The following is a 22,175-nucleotide window of genomic DNA, read 5'->3' as shown; positions in this document are numbered from 1 at the left end:
CCCACTGATGTAGGTCTTGAATATTTCCAACCCCTCGTAAGAGTTTATTTGTTAATAAAGGTCTCTCTCCTTTACTGAATTTTTTGGGGGTAATCATGTTACTTCTCTTCCAGGTTGAAGAATCATTCTAATCATTTAAAAATAAATCATTAATTAAATTTTAAAAACAACTTTGGTTTCAAAACTAATCATCATAGCCAAAAGTAGTTTGGCACCCACTAGAATGGCTAATATTAAAAAGAGTGACCATACCAAGTGTTGGCAAGGGTGGAGAACAACTGGAATTCTCATCTAGGGCTGGAGGGAACATATAATGGAGCCACCTCTTTGAAAAATAGTTTGGCAGTTTCTTATAAAGTTAAATACATGCTTACCATGTCAACAGGCAGTTCTCCTCCTGGGTACTTGTTCAAGAGAACCGAAAACATATGTCCACACAAAGACTTGTATGAAAATATTCATTGCATGCTTATTCATAATAGTCAAATTGTGGAAACCATGCCAATTTCCATCAACAGTAGATCGAATAAACAAATTATCTGTATTACCCATATAATAGAGTACTACTCAGCAATAAAAATGAATGAAATGTTAATATATCCAACATGCATGAATCTCACAGATAATATGTCAAAGCAAAGAAGCCAGACACACACAAAAAAAGTACATACTATATAATACTCCACTTCTATGCTAATAGAAATTAGTGGTTGCTTGAGGTGGAGGGGAGGGGGTTGTTGACCACAAAGGAGCAGGAGAGAACTTCCTGGGGTGATGAAAATGCTCTTTTCGTTTGGAGTCATTGTTACACAGGTGCATACCTTTCTCTAAACTTCTGGAATGTAAACTTAAAATCTCCATTTTACTGAATGTGCATTATACCTCAATGAAGTGATTGTCTTTAAAAGATGTTATGAAAGAGAAAAGAAGGCTGGGTTCACTGTCTCCACTACAAATACTTTACAAATAAATGTCTCGGTCCTCATTTCAGCCTTGGTTAAGTAGTCTTGCCTACAGGGAAAATCTTCATAATGCAATGACCAAAAAGGAAGATCGAAAAGTGTCATCTATGATGCTCCTTTGTAAAAACGTAAAAACCAAAGTAAAGAATAAACCACCCTCCTTAGAATTGAACCTAATATATTTACATATGCAGGAATAATATTTTCTCATTTGGAAAAAAAAAAAGAAATGTTAATTCAGGTCTGAAAAGGGTCTGGTCATACTGATGTTCCCAGCAATGCTTAGCAAATTATACCATGTCACAGGCCATCCCTCATGTCCTGCAGAGGTCACATCTGCTCCCAGGAATAAACAAGAACTGAGGAAAGTGGGCACCCTTCAGTAGTACTGACATAGATGATTTCTTCAAAACATCATATCTTTGCAGGTCAATTTCTTCTTCCTGCTCAACATTGTCCGCGTGCTTGTGAGCAAACTGAGGGAAACCCAAGAGGCGGAATCGCATATGTACCTGAAGGCTGTGAGGGCCACCCTGATCCTGGTGCCCCTGCTGGGAATCCAGTTTGTTGTCTTTCCCTGGAGGCCATCCAACAAGATGCTTGGGAAGATCTATGATTACCTGATGCACTCTCTGATCCATTTCCAGGTAAAGAAGCCAATAGTGTATTTACTCAACTACTTGCTCAGCTAGTTGACATAAGGTGAACCATTTTCTAGGCCTCATATATGATTAGAAGGACCTTTTCAAATATATGCAACCTGGAAGGGATACAGCTTCTGTCTTTCTCACTGCCTGTTTCCCCTTTTTTTGAATCCCAAAACTGAAGAAGGAAATAGGGGGAGTATGAGCTTTGAGAACAAATCTTCCTAAGGACAAATATTTGTCCAGGGATGGGCCCACTGCACAGTACTGAGGACAGAACTTCTATTCCCACCATCCTTTCAACCTTTCCTTCCCCTCTCCAGTATTTTGAGGGCCACATTTGTTTTTCCTTCATGAAGGGGAGTTTTGAAGATCAACATCACCAATGTCAGTCAGTTTCCCAACCTGGATTTCTATCATCATAGTCCCCAATGCCAAGAAAACACAGGGTAGAGAAGCACATGTTTATATCAGTATGAAATTCCTCCACTGGACCCCAAGCTGGAAGCTATATCCCTTTAAAATGGAATATTCTTGTAATAAAACACTGGATATGAGTGCTGTAATTGTCTTTTCTTGAGCCTTCACTTGCTGTTGCAACAGTGAAATGTTCCTCTCCAGGCTATTTATATTGATTCCTAAATAACATAATGCACACAAAAATAACTTCAATTCTATTTTTCCTCCTTTTTTAAGGGATTCTTCGTTGCCGTGATTTACTGCTTCTGCAACAACGAGGTAAGCATGCATTTCACATAATACCATCACTCATTTATATACAGCCAGCACTTTACAGTTCCCAAAGGATTTCTGTACACATTTCATTTGCTCTCACTTCTACAGTTGACCTCGCAGGGTTTCATGACTTGAGGGATCATGTTTTTTCCATTACTTGAAGCTGCATCTTATCTGTGTTTCTATGGTACAATTGCAGATACTATCCAGACGGGCAGCTAAGTTCTGATTTCCTTGGATGGCACCTTAAGTTAGTGAGTTCCTTGAGCAGGAATAGTGAAAGCTATTCTGGATTCCCATAGTAGGAGAAGTCATGCTCCCATTCCTTTGGAAAACCCAACTGCTTACTAGAGCAAAACCAATATCCAGCCAATTTGTCCTGCTTCATCACTTTTTTTTTTCCCATTGTCTGGTGCCGGTGTCATATCACTTATTTGACATTTTGAAAACAACCCTGAAGTTAAGACTCAAAAAGCATTCTCAAATAAGTAATTTATTATCTGAATATTTAGATCAGTAAAATCTAGAGATCCATATGGCCAGTGTTTTCAGGGGTGGGGGGAGTTAGTCAGAGTTCCCTTTCTTCCAATGAATCTCTCCCGGGACCCCAACTGTAAAGCATAAAAATGTCCCTGCTTACTGTCCCTGGGAAAGCAAACTGGTGGAACCACTGTGGAAAAACAGTATGGTGGCTCCTTGGAAAATTAAAAATATAAATATCATATAATCCAGTAATTCTACTACTGGCTATTTACCCAAAGAAAACGAAAACACTAATTCAAAGAGATAAGTGCAACCTTAAGTTTATAGCAGCATTATTTACAATAGCCAAGATATGGAAGCAGCCTGAGTATCCATTGATGGATGAATGGATAAAGAAGATCTGGCATATACATACAATGGAATATTACTCAGGCATAAAAAAGAATGAAATCCTGCCAACACATATGTTAATTATACTTGAATTTAAAAAAAAGTGGAGCTGCTTAAACTTGTACCACAGAATATCCAGGGCTTCAAGAAACATGGTTTGTAAGCTCCCTCATTTTTTAGGTGAGAAGTCTACACTCCAGGAAGAACATGTGACTCGCACAATGTCACAGTCATAGTTGTATATTGTATAACGGTGACTAGAACCCAAATTTCCTGATTCTTAATTAAATGAACTGCATCTTCCACTGCTCTATAATATGTCTAGGATTCCTCCCTGGAGATTTGTTGGTGTATGTTCTCTAGTTATATACCACATGAATTTTAATGCACAATTATTTTTTATAATTTTACATTAATTCCTATTAAGAATAATTCTATATCAAGGCAAATCAGATTTTGTTAAGAGATAAACAAAAATACTATTTTTCTATTACAAACGAGAATGGTTTTCTAACCATAATCAATTAATATTTAATTGATTCTCCATTCTTTATTTCTTCAGTTAAATAGTGAGCACCTATAATATTTTGCTGTTTTGTGACCTATTATTTATCTCCGACCTCGACATTGCATTGTGGGATTTTTGTCATTCTCATTCTCCTTTTTAATTGGTACATTTTATTCCTCCCTTCGTCCATTCATCCATAAACTCATTCCTTCATTCAACAAAAATATATTATGTATTCACTATTGTTATGGGCTAGACTGAAGGCCTGGGTTAGAAATGAAAAGACATCTTTCTGCTGCCAGCTGTTAAAGTGTCTCTCTTCCTTTTTGTTTTGTTTTGTTTTGTTTTGTTTTGTTTTGTTTTGTTTTGTTGTTGTTCATTTGTTTGAAGAATAGCAAAAACTAATAAAAAAATAAATAGGGCTTAGGTCACCTTATCTTTAATCAGTTTCTGTGAATGTATGTCTCTGTCTTCTGAGTTGTTACAGGTGCCATACAAAATAAGTTTTCCCATCTAAAGCAATACCCATATAGGGCTAATATAAAAACCATATTCAGAAGGGGCATGCCTTGAAAACATTAGAGGATTGCATGCGTTTGTAAAAATACCTCAGTACTTACTATGTTTTAACCATGATGCTGTCTTGGGAGTGTCAGGCATAGAAAGCAAGCCGAGGAGTGCCCCTGAACAATTGAATGTTTCTAGTTCATTTGAGTATGTTATCTCTGCTTTTTGAAGTAAAGAAACTGTCTCCATTTTAATTAAGATTCTCTTACCAGGAGAAGCTACAAGTGTGACATTTCTAATAAGATAGAAATTGTTTACTGTGTCAAATGTAATGTCACAGCCCCATGAATTTTAGGCCTGTGGATCTCAGCAAGGCCCTCTGTGAACAACCTGAAACACAGGCAGGGCACTTGAACCTGCAGGAAATTCTTGCAGCTGCATTTGAGACAGAGTTGGGATTGGGCTTTTGCCTACCAGAATGTTAAGAGATTTCCGGGGTTAATATGTCAGTTAGATTGTGAAGATTGAGGTTTTCGTTTTTATTTTTTATCTGTATGTTATCAGCGATGACTGTTATGCAAATGGATCAGATAGGATGAAAAGACTAGAAGCAGGAAAGGAATTTGGAGAATTACAGTAGTAGGAATCAGGAGGTAACCATGAGAGCATGCTTATGGATCAAATAGTTCCTACAAGTCTTCCAAGAGTGTGGACATTGACCATCCAACTTCAATAAATTATTAACTATCTAAGGCACCTCAAAAAGATGATCATAGCTATAAAGATACTCAAATGTTTCCAAGCCACAGCTTAAAAATTGAGAGAGCACTAACAACACAGTGAATGTTCTCCCTTTTTGATGTTTCTTGCTATTGTCCATGCATTATGGCTAAAATAGTTTGTAGATCAAACTAGCATGATCAGGAAGATTTCGGTTTAAGATTGGAGTGTGTGAAAACTGACATTATGCTAGCACCCCCTGTTGAAACTCATGGTGGCTCCCCTCACTACTGAGGACCCTAGAGATCATTTTACTCTGTAGTCTCCTTGACCAGGCCCTGACCCTGTTCTGATTACACCAGTTTTCTGAGGAGCCACCTGAGGAGCCTGGGAAGTCAGCCTCCTTTCTTCACACTGAGAAGGGCCTGTGAATCTGTCTTCAGCTAATGTCATAGCCACTGCTCAGGCACCAAGTTGGACATGGTACCAAGCCAAATGTGGGACTTCTTTGTGGGGCTATCAATTTCTAGAACTGTGCTCTCAAAATCATAAGAGCAATATTTATTATATTGGGGTGTTTCTGTTATTCCTGCTTTCTTTCTTCTCCCCATGTCCCCAGGTATTTCCCCCATGAAGGGGAAATGCAAGGTCCTTTGTGTCTCTGTATCTCTCTCTTCTCTTCCTCTGGGGCTTAGAAGGGTTTTGGGCTCCCCACTCCCCTTCCTGTCTGCAAGGAACTCTCCCTATGTCACATCCTGTGTGTTCTCTGTACTATGGCTTTTAGTAAAATTCTGTTTTCAGAGCAGTAAGGCTTTCACTTCAATGCAAAGGTAAGCTTTTCTATTTAGAAATTCTCTCACTCCATAAAACCTGGTTTTCAAAGCTTGTCCTTCTAGAGACTCAAGAAAGTCAGCTTGGAGACTCAAAGCTAAGCAATGATTTTTCTTGTTGTTTTTCCAGACCAGTGTTCTCAAACTTAAGTGTGCATCAGAATCACCTGGAAAATTTGTTAAAACACAGAGTGGTTGGCCCCAACCAGAAGAGTTTCCTATTTAGTAGGACAAGAATGGGGCCTGAGAATTTGCATTTATAACCATTTTCCAGGTGATGCTGATGCTGCTGATCAGAGAATACACTTGGTGAACGTACTCTAGACAAAATCTAATTTGTTCTTCAAGCAACGAATGACCTTCACTTAATGAATGAGAGGGTTGTAGGGTAATGTTATTTAAGAAACACAATAGTTAAATATTTTCAAAAATATTAACCTTATTATGGATGATATTTATTTATTTCTGTCTTCTAGAACAGGGAAGCTTCCCCAAACATAGGAAAGTAGGTAGTGAAAGGGAATTAGAAAACCTTGATCTTATAATCTTGCAGTACCCAATTACCTCAAACTGTAAAACATGTAAATTCTATAAGATAAAGACTAGTAAAGATAATGCTCCCAAAGGATGAAAAAAATATCAGTGGCAACTTTATGAATAATATTCAGAAGTCCCCCTCAGCATCTAATTAACAGGATTTAATAGAGATCCAGCTTCAAAAAGTCATATAAAAGCATTTAAAGCATATACTTTTTAACTTCCCAGTGGATTTAAAGTGTTTTTAAAATTCATGATTTTTAATCTTAAATTTAGATGGCAGCAGGTCTATTCAGTTGTGGCATCAACAAGGGAAGACATGAGGGAGGAGTTTTGAAAATCTTTTCATCCATTGAATCAAAACTCCCTGGGAGAAATCCCACCTTCCATTCAACAGTATATAACTGCTGGTGCTTATACTGAATTTAAGCAAAACAAAGGCCACAGATAAAAGCATTTAAGTCCAACCATGAAGATTGCAACCTGATTTTCTTTTTCACAAATGTAGAAACTGAGGCCCAAATGTACCAGCCTTATACAGATGGTTAATAATAGAGCCAGGTGCAATAATTATGTCTTCAAACCCTCAGTCCAGGGCTCTATTTTTAAAGGTGGCAATAAATAAATTGATATAATTAGGGAAAATGTAAAGTGATCTGTGTTAATTGCTTTTAGAATGAGTGATGAATTTATACAATTCAAACTTTGTATATTTATCCCATTGGCCTCTTCTAACATTTCTGATGCTTTTCAGGAGCAATGAAAAGTCTCCCTGTTTTTTTCAATCAGATTCAATGCCCTTATTCTTGTGATCAAAGCAGCATCAAGCCTAACCTGTGGTATTGTAGGAGATAATTGCCCTATTAAACTATAATTATTCAAGTGTCTTTTACATCCTGTTAAGGGCCTATTCTTATATGTGTGGTTTACAAATTGAAGCAGATTGTCATCTTCACACAAAAGAACAGGTTTATAATTCAGGAATGCAATTATAGAAGGCTATGAACATTTCTGTAATAATAATATTAAAAACATGAAATGGGTCTCAAACCCTTTGGCCTCATTTACGCAGGGTACTTCATTAAAATGCATGAGCACTCCAAAGGGGATTATTTTAAAAGAACAGGTGAGGAAAAACAAAGACTTTTTTTTTTTTTTGTCTGCTGGCACTTTTACAAACTCACTCTAAACTTACACTGTCTGCCTTGGATACCTCTAAATATTGGTGTAAGTTTTAGCTATAAAGACAATGTTGGTATTTGAGAGATGCTGAATCCACAGAAACTATCAGTTCCCTTTGTCTGGGGACATCGCTTCTCCAAAAATATGCTGAAACAATGTATTTCCTATTTCCTCAACAGGGTATTTGATGGTTCCTAGATTATGAACCTGGCATTTAAAACATTTAAGGACCTAGACTTAATAGACACTACACACACACACACACACACACACACACACACACACACACAGGAGGAGAGGGAGACATACCAAGCATTATAATATAATGTAGCAAGAGCAATAATGAATGGAGAATAAGTGCAACAAGAGCACAGAAGAGACTCCTAACTCTGTATTAGGGGGTTAAGAAAAGTTTCCAGGGAAACAGAATTGAGTCCTGAAAACACAAGTTTTGGTGTTAGTGAAGGGTGGGGGGAGGGGCATTCCAGTCAGAGGGAACACAGTGAATAGAGGCCTGATGGGAAGAAACCATATAGCTGGTGGAGAGAGACCAGCAGTTTAATATTGGAGAATCAGGGTCAGAGCAATAAGTGGCTTAAAACCACTTTGGCAGAGAGATGAGCCAACTCAGGCAAACGCAGTAGAATGATGGATGGGAATCTTCCACTTCTGCCTGATGGCAGCTCTGTTCCTGGTGTCTGAGTGCTCTTACGGGACCCGAATCCCTTCTATCTGTGCTTGGCCGAGTGACTGAAATGGAGGCATTTTTGGTAAATAGCTAAAGGACAAACCCACGAGGCCAAGATTTCAGGTCACCTAGGGTGTGGACTGAATTCCTTCTGAAAAGAATAACCGTGATCAAGTTCAGCCTATCTGGAGCATGTCTCCCTACTGCTATTTTGAATGGCACTAGCTGAGTGCAGGAAACCATAGTGTGTGAAGGAGTATATCGTTTCAATTAGAAATAAACGGACCTAATCTTTCAGGCTTCGTCTTCTCTTTGTGTCTTGACCTCTAGACAGAAATGTCTCAGAGGGTTAACAAACTAGTCAATACTCAGTTATTCAGCACTGTCCTAACTGCTTTTCTTCTTTACTGTTCTGTTCTTCCTCACCTGTACCTCTTCCATGGCTCCAATCCTTCCTTTTCTCTCTCTCTATATATTACAGCTGACATTTGTACCTCTTCTACTGATTTGCTTACAACCATAGAAGGCAAAACACTTACATGAATCAGTTTTCAACCAGCAAATAGCCTTAATAAAGAGCTAGGTCTTTATTAAGTGCTAGATAATATTAAGAGAGACACTTGACTCTCTCAAATCCAGCCACATTGACTGGGAAATCCTTGGAGATGGTGGGTATAGGAGGGGAGTCAACGTGGGGACAGAACAGGAGAAAAAGTAGGGAATACTGCTGCTATGCACCAGCACCATACTAGGTGATTTAAATAACCCCAATAAATCTTACTCATAACTCTGAATTAGTGTCATGATCTCCTTTTTACAAAGGAGAAAAGCCTAAGAAAGAAAACAACAACAACAACAACCATGGAGTCAACAAACTGGAACTCAAACCCAAAGAGCACAGTCTTTGGAGCATATGTGTAAGCACTGTATGCTAGAAGACAACAGAAAAGATTAACTTAACTACTAAATTGAATTCAGTTCTGTAGAAAGCAGAGCTAGGGAAGCAACACTATCATCTGTGTTGTTTTCAGCTATGCTTACTGTAATTTTCATATTTAGAACTTTCTGACTTTAGCACCTTCTCCCTTGTGCTCAAGATAGAGTTTATCATATTTATAAAGTATGTTTGATGAGTTTATTTACATACTAGAAGTTTCTCAATAGAAAGAGATTGAAATTTTATTCTTAAAAGCTTGTCACTCCATTGACCAGAGTTTTACCTCGCACATCTGCTCTCAAGCCATGTTGGAGAAAGGAAAATCAACAGTATGAAGTCATTATCATAAAACCCAGAACTGTGCAATGGTTTCCATCATGACCAATAATGTGTAGGTTTAGATGAAAGTTTCTGCCTTACCAGAGGTGGTAGCAGATAAAAAATTCTCAAAATCTTTTCCTCTGATATGACATGTATACCATATTGGGTATGAAACCAAGTCAAATTTCATTGATTGGGTAGAAGAGCTAAAGAACAGACTTTTACTCATAAGAGCAAATGACCTTGCCAGTGGTAGCTTAGGCAAGCAACTCACTTCTCCAGTTTGTAAATTCTTCTGCCAAGATGGTATGTTCCCCAACCAGAGCATATCCTGCACAGTCCTTTGGATCAGAATTACGATTCGATCTCCTTTAACCTCTGATGAGCTCCTAGAATTGTGCCCACTCATAAACAGCTCAGGTCCTTTCTGACAATTATACGAAAACAAGGTCGCCTTTTCTCTTCCAGGTCCAAACCACCGTGAAGCGCCACTGGGCCCAATTCAAAACCCAGTGGGATCAGCGCTGGGGGAGCAGGAACCCCCGCCGCTCTGCTGCCAACGCTGCAGCCGCTGCTGCAGCCGCTGCCGCAGCCGCAGCTGAAGCCGGAGACATCCCGGTTTACATCTGCCATCAGGAGCCGAGGAACGAAGCCGCCAACAACCTGGGCGAGGAGGGTGCGGAGGTCATCGCTTTGGAGATCATTGAGCAAGAGTCATCCGCTTGAATGTGAAGCTTACATCGTGATCACTGAGCCTTCATTTCCTGGGAGACAGACAGACCATGTGTTTAAAGTGATCCCCATCCTCCCAGGAGCTGAGCATATCATTCGTGAAGAATTATTAAGTGAATTTGTCCATAGTAAATCTGGAGAAAGTTATCCTTGGTACTATTGCTGTGGGAGACAGTCTAGGAATGGGGTCTCCCACTGCATCACTTGTGATCTCCATCTTTCATCTAGGACCGAGATGCAGATGTCATAGTAATGCAAGCAAAGTATCCAAGAGAAACACAACTAAATTGACCTAGTTCAGAAACAGGGTGCTCCTTGTTAATCTTGAGCCATTTATAACTTTGAAAAATCAAAATCACGGTCACTATTTTTCTTTTTAACTCTAGACTTTGAATTAGAATATTTCTGTATTTGGCTATGAATCTGATTTTTAATTTTTTTATTTCAACCAATTCCAATATTACTCAGATGTTTTACCATCCACACAATGTAAACCGCACAAATTACATGACCTCTGCAAGACCGAGTGGCTTTCTAATATAGAGATGACTAAGAATGTCGGGGGACAGACTTGCATTTGGCAGAAAGGTGTAATGCTCTGAATGAAAAAGAAGTTTAGAGTCAATTTGCTCAAAACATTAGATGGGCCACCTTGTTAATTGGTTTATTAATATCGTACACTCAGTTTGGTTTTGGATAATCTTGTCCACCGAACAGGTCTACCTGCTGAAGGAGCTGGCCTTCATGTTGAATATGCTTTGGTCCTTGACATTTATACACTGGGAGGTCACAAAGAATCCATCACTAAATTTTTCACAAAAACTGCCAAAAATATAATTTCTAGTGGAAGAGAATATTCTCTTTAAAGAGAGTTTTCCACTTTCCTAAGCTCCAGGATTTATAAAGCAAATCACTCTAAGGTTTATAAAGCAGATTACCTCTTGCCCTTGGGTGCTATCTAGCAGTAAAAGATAAATTTGTTTAAGACTGGTAATTAAAAGACTCCATATAAATCCATTAACTGCCTTCCACCCAGCTTCAAAGCTTAACAAGATCTCCGACTTTTCCGGGAAGATTCAGTAGGGCTAATTAGAAATCAGTTTGTAGTTGACCTCTTGTTTGCTGCTATTAGCAAGACAGGAGGAGGACAAGTAACTGCTACAAGTTTGACCATCCACCAGTTCATTTAAAATGAAAGTAGAGGTTCTTCTGAAAACCCAATATTATATTCCCATGTCTCTCTTCACTTCCTCAGTATAAAATCCTTAAAAATCCCTGAATAAACCAGTTATCATTGCTGGCACCTGAAATTCATTTGTGAATTTGCAACAGTAATCCGAGTCACCATCATTTAGTTTTGTGCTAAATGAAGAGATCCACCAAAACCCTCCAAATCTCAAGTCTCATCTATGTCCTTGATGCCACTGCCTTTCAGAGGTGATCTAGTTGTGGGAAAACAAAAAGTTGATTTGTTCTGGTTACATATTTAGTGCACCCGAAGAAAAATTATATTCCTTCAGTGAAAATGTATTTTGGATACTAAAGTGGCTTAAGTCTCCTTTACTGAATGTAAAGGAGGAACTGAAAAGAAGGTATTTTTTCAATCACAGTGTTTATGTAGTGGTGTTCCTATTTTCGTTTACAAACATGGAAAACAGAGTATTTGAGGCAGCTCTAGTACAAATGTGATAAAATATTGCTAAATATTCTAGACATTATTGTGCTATTATAGTACGGGCTGAAAAACAACACAGCTTTCCGTAGAATTGTACACAGTGCCAAAATGATGTGAAATGCTTACGCTATGTATATCTATAAATTAATACAGAGTATGTTAAAAGCAAAAAGATGTATATGTGCCTATTTTTCTAAAGAAATATATTCCTCATCTTTCATTACATTCATCTTGTCTCCTGCTCATTCCATGTTCAGTTTTGTGGGTTTTTTTGTTTTTTTGTTTGTTTGTTTTTCATTTCAGCCATGGGCTGCTAACATCCCATTTAGTTTGTGTTACAAGAGGGGGAAAGATAATCCAAAAGCATAGGTTAGAAAACTTATGTGCAAAAACATCGAGATTATTGCCTTTATCAGTGTGATCATCTAACATCTTCAATTTGACTATAAATTCCAAAGTACAGCTCTCATTCCCTTGATAATACAAAAACCACACACACCCTTTGATCTATATTGCATAAGTTTGGGAAGCACAGCAAAGAAATCTAGGCCAAAAGTATCAAATCCTTTTATTGTTCTTGACTTTTTTTTTTTTTTTTTCATTATTCTGGGACCAGACTTGAAACTGTCCAATATCACATCAGATCATTAGAATTGTTACGATCATTGATTTTTAATATAGTTTGGGAGAGAGACTAAGGCAGGATAAAAGGCAACTAAGTACATGTCATTAGAATGCACAAAGGCCACCATTGGAAAGGTTTTCATATCTGGAAAGCATGAAATGGAAAGATGAGGATGAAATTAGAACTGTGACAGACTAATAATGGGGAACAGGAGCCATCTGTAGGTTCTGTGCAGTTCAACTATTGTCCTCATAAGAGCTGGAGAACTTTTTCAGAAAAGATACATAAGGGCTATATCTTACTCTTTGTGTCCCAATAGGCAATACAGATGAATATTATTACCCTTGAGATCTTGAAAAACAAAAGGAATTTTCCATCATACCATAAAACCTGATTCTTCAGCAGGCAACCTGAACTCAGGTGGTCAGCTGCCCACCTGCTTTGACCCCTACTACAAAAAGATCCCAAATAGGCCTTTGGGTACACATAGATATCATGGTTCTTAAAAGAGGAAAGATGTTGAGAAAGAAATAACAGAAATGCTATTGTCATGAGGCTCCAGCCTTTCTCATTCATTCCTTCATTCATTATCATTGATTCAACAGGCATTTCACACACCTTCCATTTAACTCTATGACAAATATTTATTTATCATAGTTATCATGGCAAAGTTTCTCTGCAGTGGTGACTGCTTCTTTCCTGGGTCAATGGTACGTATTAAAACCTGCCAAGTCAACCATGACCCTAAAACCATAACCATGGATATCTTTGGGGTGGGAGAACAACGGGACAAATGTGGTTGGAACTGGTAGCTGAATGTGACCTTTCCTCCTTATTAGTACTGGGCAGGACAGCTCAAGTTACAAGAAACATTCTCAGAACAAGTTCTCTGCATAAATACCTAGCAAGGACTCATTTTCTCAAGAACCAGGTCTAAAACAGTGATTCTTCCATTGGCTAGACTTCTTATTGGGGAGTTAACACTTCAGAGTTTCAAATAAGCATATTCATGAAGAGAGAAAATCAGAAGCCATATTTAGAAAAGCAAGCAGATAAATTCAGAAGGAAGGTCCATTTGTTATTTTGAAAGAGTAGACAAGATGCCTCCCTCTTACATAAAATTGATTTTACTGAACTAATCCATAGATACCTTGTGTGTATGTGCAGCAGTGGGGCAAACATGGGGTAACAATAACTAGAAGCATAAAAGAAAGAATGATAATGTGTGCTTGTGAGAGTCAAGCAAGGTAGAAAACCGACATTTGAAAATGAAGAACTATCTTTCTGATTATTTCTGTTCTTCTGGATATAGAATTTACATGTGTTTAATACCTATGAATAATATGAAGCCTCAAAGGAGAGAAAACACAGTTCAACTTGGGAAGATTTTCTAACATCATATATTATTGCCCCATTGAGATTAGTGAGCATCTCTGAAAGATTTCAGAGATTTTTTATTATCTTAAGCATTGACCAGCCAGTCTCTTAGGTCACTGATCAGTGTCCATTTCCTCCCCTCACAGAAATTCAATACCTTCTCTCTAACTTTCCAGAAATGCTTTCACTGAGACTCAAACTGTGCCCCAGCTCTTGGCTGACTGACCAGCAATGCCACTGCATGTCCCTGTAATCTCCTTTACTGAAGAGACTTCCTATTTTATTTGGAGAAATTGCTTCCAAATAAAATCTCAGAGTATTACAAGTGAAGCGCTGAATAGAAATTCAGTAAAACCAGTTGAGATGTCTTTAATGAGGGGAGGGGAAAAATATGTTCAAAATATAATGTCAGGAAATCTGTCTCCATCCACTCCTGCCAGACTGGCTAATCAAAGCTAGTGCACCAGTCTCACACAGAGACCCTGCACCTAAACATACACCCAGCTGCAAACTCTTGAAATGTGTGCACAGCAGGGTGAGTGGTTACTCCCAGGGCTGCAAGCATTTCCCTGCTGTGCCCATGCATTACAGCTTCTGCATGCTGTCATCACAAGAGGGTTATTGTCATGGGGGCTTAATGTTATGGAGAACATTCCTTGCATAGAGATGATTTAAGAAGAAAAGAATAAAGAGTGGAGGCTGGGTGGCTCAGTCAGTTGAGCTCATTCAGTTGAGCATCCACCTTTTGATTTTGGCTCAGGTCATGATCCCAGGGTTGTGGGACTGAGCCCCATGTTGGGCTCCACACTGAGCATGGAGTCTGCTTGAGATTCTCTCTCTGTCTCCCTCTGCCCCTCTCTGCTTACACGGTCTCTCTCGCTCTCAAATAAATAAAATGAAAAAAAAGAAGAAGAAGAAGAAGAAGAAGAAGAAGAAGGACAAGAACAAGAAGAAAAGAAAGGAACACCAATCACTGAAAAACTATAGTCAATATGAACAGATTTATGGGGTGCCTGAGTGGCTCAGTAGGTTGAGTGTCCAACTCTTGATTTCAACTCAGGTCATGACCTCACAGTTCGTGGGATCAAAGCCCTGTGGTAGGCTCTGTGCTGACAGCATGGGGCTTGCTTGGGATTCTCACTCTCTCCCTCTCTCTTCCCCACCCCTGCTCGTGCACACACACTCTCTCTCTCTCCCTCTCCCTCTCTCTCTCTCTCTCTCAAAAAAAAAAAAAAAAAGAAGAAGAATAGACTTACAGACATTAGCTTACCTACTCTTTGTAACAACTGAACCTGTTTTTAACCCCATTTTAGTGATGAGAAAGCTAAGTGAAAAAGAAGTTAAATCATGCATCCACCACAGTCACCTGATTAGTAAGTGGCCAGGCTAGGATCTGAATCCAGAGTGCCCAGTGCCTTTGCTTTTTAAATGGTTGTCTTGGTTGGCCCTACTGCACCATCCTACACTTACCAAAGTAAGACTCTTTCCCTCTTAACTCTACCAGATTGTTGTCTCCTGTTGATTGAGAGGATGGATACAGTTCACAATATGTATCTTCTTTGGTCCAAAATTAATTCATGGTCCACAGATTCCTTCAAATATGAGTGGATTTTAGATGAAGTGCATATTTCTATAGTTCAAAGGGTTTCTTTCTATAGTGATGACTTCTTTTTCTATCCAGAGATTTTTTCACATACAGTGCTGGTTTGGTGCTTTTCCATTTCAGAAATTTGGGAGACAAAACATGCTTTGGGAAACTCTCAGTGACACACCAGGCCTAACTTGAGGTCTGCAGACTGTTTGTAGGCAGACTTCCATGTACTGATTTTCAAGAATGGAGGCCTGAACTGACAGGACAGTAAAGACCATGAACATACATTCACCCATAGAACTCAGTGCTAGGTGATGAAGGGAGGCAAAGAGTGGGGAAGATAGAGGCATGGGGAACTATAGGGTCAGCCAAGAGGGCAAACTAGTTAGGGGGGCTGCTGGCTCCAACTCCAGACATCAACCCTGGAGAAGCTACAGAAACAGAGGGGACACATGCATTTCAGGAATTAGTATTTAATGGTGGGGGGAGAAAAAGGAAAAGGAAAAAAAATAAAAATGAAACTCTAGGCTTCTCAAATGAGTGTATATTTTGAGGAAGGGGGGAGAGCAGTCTAGAGAACAGCTGGAGGCCACTGCAATAAAGAATAGGAGAGAGGAAAGAGTTTTATTATGTTCTGGTCTTCAACTTCTCATCACTCTGGGACATCACCTGCAGCAATAGCCCCCCTGCGGGTACCAGTGTCCACAGAACACTCTCAGGGCAGCACAAAAGCCCTAAAGGAGTAAGGAGTTCATGAAAACAAATAAGTATGCACTAAGCAGCCAAACTGGGCATTCACTCCTGCCCTTCCTTCTTCTCCAACACCACAAGACTGACAGGTTATAACAGGGGGGTGGGGTGGGATGAGGGGCAGTGACCAGGTATAAGTTGTCCGGGTAGAGTAGCAGCACAGGAAAGTATCTAGGATACTCCAAGGTGACTAGATCTTTACCCTGGGGCTTACTCCCTCCATTCTCCTTAAATTCACCAGGATCCACAAAGCCATGACTTGGTCTTTGGCTACTCCCCAAAAGACATTAGAGACTATTTACTCCAAAAACAGGAACTCCTTGGCCAAGACAATTAGACATCTCAGGAATACAACCATTCCAAAGGAAGGCCAACAAACTGAACAAAGTATACAATAAACCAGAGTGATTAGGAAATGCTGATGAAAAATTCCAAATAAGCTTGAAAACATATATTGATGGGCATAAATAAAGATTATCAGCAATACAGAAAGAAACAAGAAATAATATAAAAGAACCCAGGGGAAAACTATTTATGAAAAATACAATAGCTGAAATAAATAACTCTACATGCAATAATTGAAATGAATAACAGTTAATTAGTAAGATGGACATTAGTAAGTAAGAGGATCTGACTAGGAATCTCCCCCAAAGGATGCAGTAAAGAATAAAGAGATAGAAAATAGAAAAGAAAAACTGAGATACAGAGGTAGAAGTGCCAATGTTAGACAACAGGAATCCCAGAAGGAGACCAAAAACATATAATGGGGAAGAGGAAATATATTTTTTTAATTCTCCAAAATTAAAGAAAGATAAGAGACCTCAGATAAGAAAAGTTAAATATTAACAAATAAATACCCCAAACTAAAATCCGGATTGATGTTGACAAGATTGGGACAAGATCAACATGATATTCAAACAAGCTAAAGCTTTTTTTCTTTTATTGGTGCTCTGTGAAGGGGCAGGGAGGATAAAGATTGGGATAAGTAAGAACGCAATATGGGTAAATAAACATGAGTATGGGTCTCTAAATGTATGAAATAGTCATAATATAACATTATAATAAAGTGGTTGTGGTCACCAATTAATAACAGAGAATCTCATATTAGATTTAAAAAAATAAAGCCTCACAATGTGACACACACAAGACAAAAAGAAAACAAAAGTTTGGAAATGGGTGGGAAAAGTTATGCTAGGGAAATATAAACCCAGAGAAATGTGGGGTCATCTCTTAATATCGGACTAAATAGAATTCAAAACAAAAAATCATAAAGAACAGAAAGAAAATTATGTACTAATAAAAGAAATAATTGCACAAGAAGATTATAACCATCATAAACTCATATGTACCCTAAAATACAGCTTCAAAATACATCAATACTGAAAGAACTTCAGGAAGAAATAGTTGTAGTTGATGATTTTAACACACCTGCTTCGGAATCTGATAGGTGAAGCAAATATTACAAGTGTTACAAAAATATCTGGAAAATATAACTACCCAAACTCAACCTATTGAAAATATATTAACTATGCTCAACAAACAGGAAACCTGCATTCTTTTTGAGTATAGACAGAATGTTTACAAAAATAGCCATCTTTAAGATCATAAAGAAAATCTGTATTCATTCCAAATGATTAATACCATTCAGAAGATCTCAAACCATAAAGCAATATAATTAGAAATTAATAACAAAGTTATAGGTTGAGCAGTCTGATGTTGGAAATAATAAATATTTTACTATAACGTCTTAAAAATTATAGAATGGTGACTGACTTATATTAGTATCATATTACTTTTAAATTTATGAGACATACCTAAAGCAGTTCTTTGAAGGACACTTAAACTTTTTTTTTTTTCCAACCTAAATTAGTTATTTAAGACACCTCCTGCCTTGAGCAAAGGGATGGAAGATCAGTACATTGGTCATCATTTGATACAAGTAAGGAAGGTGAGCATAAGGTCCCATATACTTTTCTAGCCCGTGTGCAGAGTCATGGTCCAAACAAGTGCTGTGGTCCCCACTGGGTAATGGGAAGGACACTTAAACTTTAGACACATTTATCCAAGAAGAAATAAGAGGGTGAGCTGCAGAATGAAAGCAAAACAACATAAGAAGGAAAATGTTATGTGAGAAAGTCCCTTGAGGCAATGGTATTTTCCATGTACTCTATCAGGCAAGATATCTCAGAATTCATGCCCCACAAAGGTTTATAGACCAAATTAAGATTGCTCAAATCATGCAGTTTTTTTTAATCAACTGAAAACACTCAATCAGAAATTTAGAGAAGAAGATCTTAGGATAGAGTACAGCAAAATAGACTAACCATACTACCTGAATCCTTAGTGTTTGCATTTCTTCTCTGGGCCATATATTCCCATAGATATGAAGACCAGAGTTGAGGTTTGAGCAGTGAGGCACAGAAGAGAAAAGATGCCTAGAGCCAACATATGGTACTTGATCTACCAGACAGATGTAAGACTAAGTACTCATGGCTACAACTGTAGCTTCCAATTACCATAATTAACAGCTATGGGTTTTATCTTCTTTTCTTGGGCAGAGGACAACAGGAACTACAATGTCACCGTTGATGGCATATTTAATCTCATGACCACTGAATGTCTTAGAAGCCTAATGTATATGTACAGTATCATTAATACTGGGGTTTGTATGCCTTGGTACCTTTAGTGATCTTAAATACTTGGTGCCTTGTCGTCCCTCCATATCTTATAGTCTATGTTAAATACACATATGCTCCATTCAAATTATTCTACATCTAATATAGCTCACAGGTTACTAATCTACTTATTATTCATACTTCTCATTTACTTTCTTTGTCTTCTATAGCAGAATTAAATGTTCTAAATAACTCATCACACATGTACTTCAAGGGATATAGGTTTCAAAGCAGAAGTCAATTAAAAAAAAGAACAAAAAAGAGAAGGACAACAAACCCAAATATTTAGTTCTTCAAAAAAAATTATTAAAGAAAAAGGCCTCTAATGAGACTGATCAAGAAAAAAAGAGGATAGGATGCTTTTACTGTAAAAATACATAATAGGGTTGCCTGGGTGGCTCAGTTGATTAACTGTCCAACTTTGGCTCAGGTCATGATCTCAGGGTTCATGAGTTTGAGCCCTAAATCAAGCTGTGCACTAACAGCTCAGAGCCTGGAGCCTGCTTCAGATTCTGTGTCTCCCTCTCTCTCTGCCCCTCCCCTGCTTATACTCTGTCTCTCTTTCTCTCGCTCAAAAATAAATATTTAAAAAAATTTTAAAATACATAATAAAATGATGAATAATTAGGACACCACAGAGATTATAAAAGCAATAAGAGCATTAAAATTTCTGTATGCTATACAACCATATGCTAATACATTTGAAAACTTAGATGAAACTAAATATCTAGAAAATATATATATAAATGGGAGAAATTGGACACAAAAAGCAGAAAACTTCAATAAACTAGTCAAACACCAGTCTTAGATGGTTTTATGGATAAGTCCCATCAAATTTGTTGAGGAATTGTTAATTTCTGCCACAAAATATTTTCCAGATATACAAGATTTTCCAGAATATATAACAAAGGTGATACCACAAATCAGGGGGAAATAACGATTTGTTTAATAGATGGTATTGGAAAAACTGGATCACAACATAGAGAAAAATAAAATTGGATCACTTCTTAAGAGTCCAGGGATATTAAATTTCTAATGATATAAGGTAAATATATGCATTTATAAGGCACCTGGGTGGCTCAGTCAGTTAAGCATCTGACTCTTAATTTTGGCTCAGGTCATGATCTCACGGTTCATAGGATTGAGCCCTGTGTCAGGCTCTGTGCTAACAAGATGGAGCCTGCTTGGAACTCTCGCTCTCCCTCGCTCTCTGCCCCTCTCCCACCCTTGCAGGCACACATGTGCTCCCATGCTCTCTCTCTCAAAATAAATAAACTTAAAAATACATATGCATATATATGTATGCATATATATGTATGCAAAAAGAATATGTAAACAAATAGCTTGATGGCAGGGAAATATTTCTTAAACAAATAGCATAAACCAAAAGGCAAAAAAAAAAAAAAAAAAGAATTTGTTTACATTAAAGATACCTAACCAACAAGAAACAGTGTTCCTTATTAAATAGATATCTTTAATTGGCAAATGATAGGAAGCAAGATAACACTGATTTAATAACTAGAACATAAAAAGAACTTTCACAAATCAACAAGAAAAATATTGGCATGGGATATGCACAAGCAGGTTACTGAAGAGGTCATCCAAAAAGTTAAAAAGTATATGCAGATATGCACAAAATCCTTAGTTAGCAGAAAAGTGCTCACTAAAACAATAATGCCACTATTAGTATGGGAACATGACTATTTCCAGGGGGAACCACCACGGTCTGTACCTCATCTTGTGAGAGAAGGGAAACAAAGTGGGCATTATTTTTTACTGATTCAAAAGTTTCACAGACGAGGGGTACCTGGATGGATCAGTCAGTTGAGTGTCCAACTCTTGATTTTGGCCTAGGTCATGATTCCTGGGTTGTGGGATCCAGCCCTGCATCAGACTCTGTACTGAGCATGGAGCCTGCTTAAAATTCTCTCTCTTTCTCCCGCTGCCTCTCTCCCCTGCTTCCACTCTCTGTCTCTAAAATAAGAATAGGATAGGATAGTATAGGATAGGATAGGATGATAGAATAATAATAAGTAAATAAATAAAAAAATTTTAGAGGCAGAGCCAAGATGGCGGAACAGCATAGAAGTTTTTTTGTGTGTCTCGTGTCCATGAAATACAGCCAGACCAACACTAAACCATCTTACACACCTAGAAAACTGATTTGAGGATTAACACAACAATCTGCACAACCTGAACCACAGAATTCAGCAGGTACATGGCACGCAGAGGTGAACTTGGGGAGAGAGAAGCCAGTGGCAGGCAGGGAGCCACTTTTGCAGGTGGAGAGAGGACAGAGACTGGGGGGATGGGGAAGAATATAGGAAAAGCACCCCTCCCCAATAGCAGTTGGAGAGAAAGTAGAAAATTGGAAACAGCCCCAGGGACTAAACTAAAAAGGGAGAAAGGAGAAAGGAGAGGGTTTAAATTCCATTAAGACTGTAAACAAGGGGAGCTTAAAGTCTGCAACTCCGCAGCTCCATACCTGGCAGTGCTCTGGTGGGAAGGGCGAATCCCCAGGAACGGAGTGGGGTCCGAGAGGTTCTCAGTCCACACGGGGAAAAGCGGTTTCACTGATGGAAGGACATTTGGTGGAGACTGTCCCAGCAGACCCCAGAAAATGGCCACATTCGCTGGTGCTGGAACAAGGCCATTAAGGGTGAAGCCTGGTGCCAGATGTGTGTTGTGATTTTCCATAATCCCTGAAAAGCTGCTGTTACACTATCTCGCGAACTTTTTCTGTGGTGGGCTGGCACCTGGCGGCAGTCTTTAGGTACCAGCAGCAGCAGGGTCCCACAAACATTCCTGGGTGCAGCCGACATTCGGCCATTGCTTGGAGAGACCCTCCCACAGAGGGGCTGAATGGGTCAAAGCTGCAGTCCTTCACAAGTAAGGGGCTGGGGAAAACAGCCACATCGGAGACAAAACTTGGGAGAGAGGTACTGCCTGGGGCTTGGTCACGAACAGTGAAGAAGTGGGGAGTGGACAAAAGCTGAAGACAGAGGATAGGTATGTGATTGCTGATCAGGGAGAACAGAATTCGGATACTGGAGCCTGGGTAGCTGGGTGACGCCATTTTTTTACCACTCCCGCACATGCTCATAGTACTACAAGCACCTGCAACAATCCACCACAGTAGGCTAGCAGCGCCATCTGGTGGAGAATGGAGCCATTACACTGAGCCCCGCCCAAATAGGCCAACCTCTCTCTTCAAGAACACAAGTCTCACCACCTACTTAGTTTATGGACTATAAAGTGCTACATAATCTGACTTCTAGGGGAAAACGAAGTAATTTCAGTCCTATT

At 38.7% G+C, this 22,175-nt stretch overlaps 1 protein-coding gene across 1 annotated transcript in view; it reads left to right on the top strand.

The window, feature by feature from the left end:
* Positions 1–11,972, top strand: part of CALCR (calcitonin receptor) — a 156,110-nt gene extending 144,138 nt beyond the window's left edge. Inside the window, 3 exon segments of the mRNA XM_043588866.1 lie at positions 1,391–1,609; positions 2,303–2,344; positions 9,913–11,972. Coding sequence (XP_043444801.1) covers positions 1,391–1,609; positions 2,303–2,344; positions 9,913–10,170 — 519 coding nt within the window. The 3' untranslated portion in view covers positions 10,171–11,972.
* Positions 11,973–22,175: the final 10,203 nt, after the last annotated feature.

This window comes from Prionailurus bengalensis, chromosome A2 (genome assembly GCF_016509475.1).
Source record: "Prionailurus bengalensis isolate Pbe53 chromosome A2, Fcat_Pben_1.1_paternal_pri, whole genome shotgun sequence".
In the NCBI taxonomy this organism is placed as follows: domain Eukaryota; kingdom Metazoa; phylum Chordata; class Mammalia; order Carnivora; family Felidae; genus Prionailurus; species Prionailurus bengalensis.
This window is presented reverse-complemented; position numbering and strand designations above follow the sequence as displayed.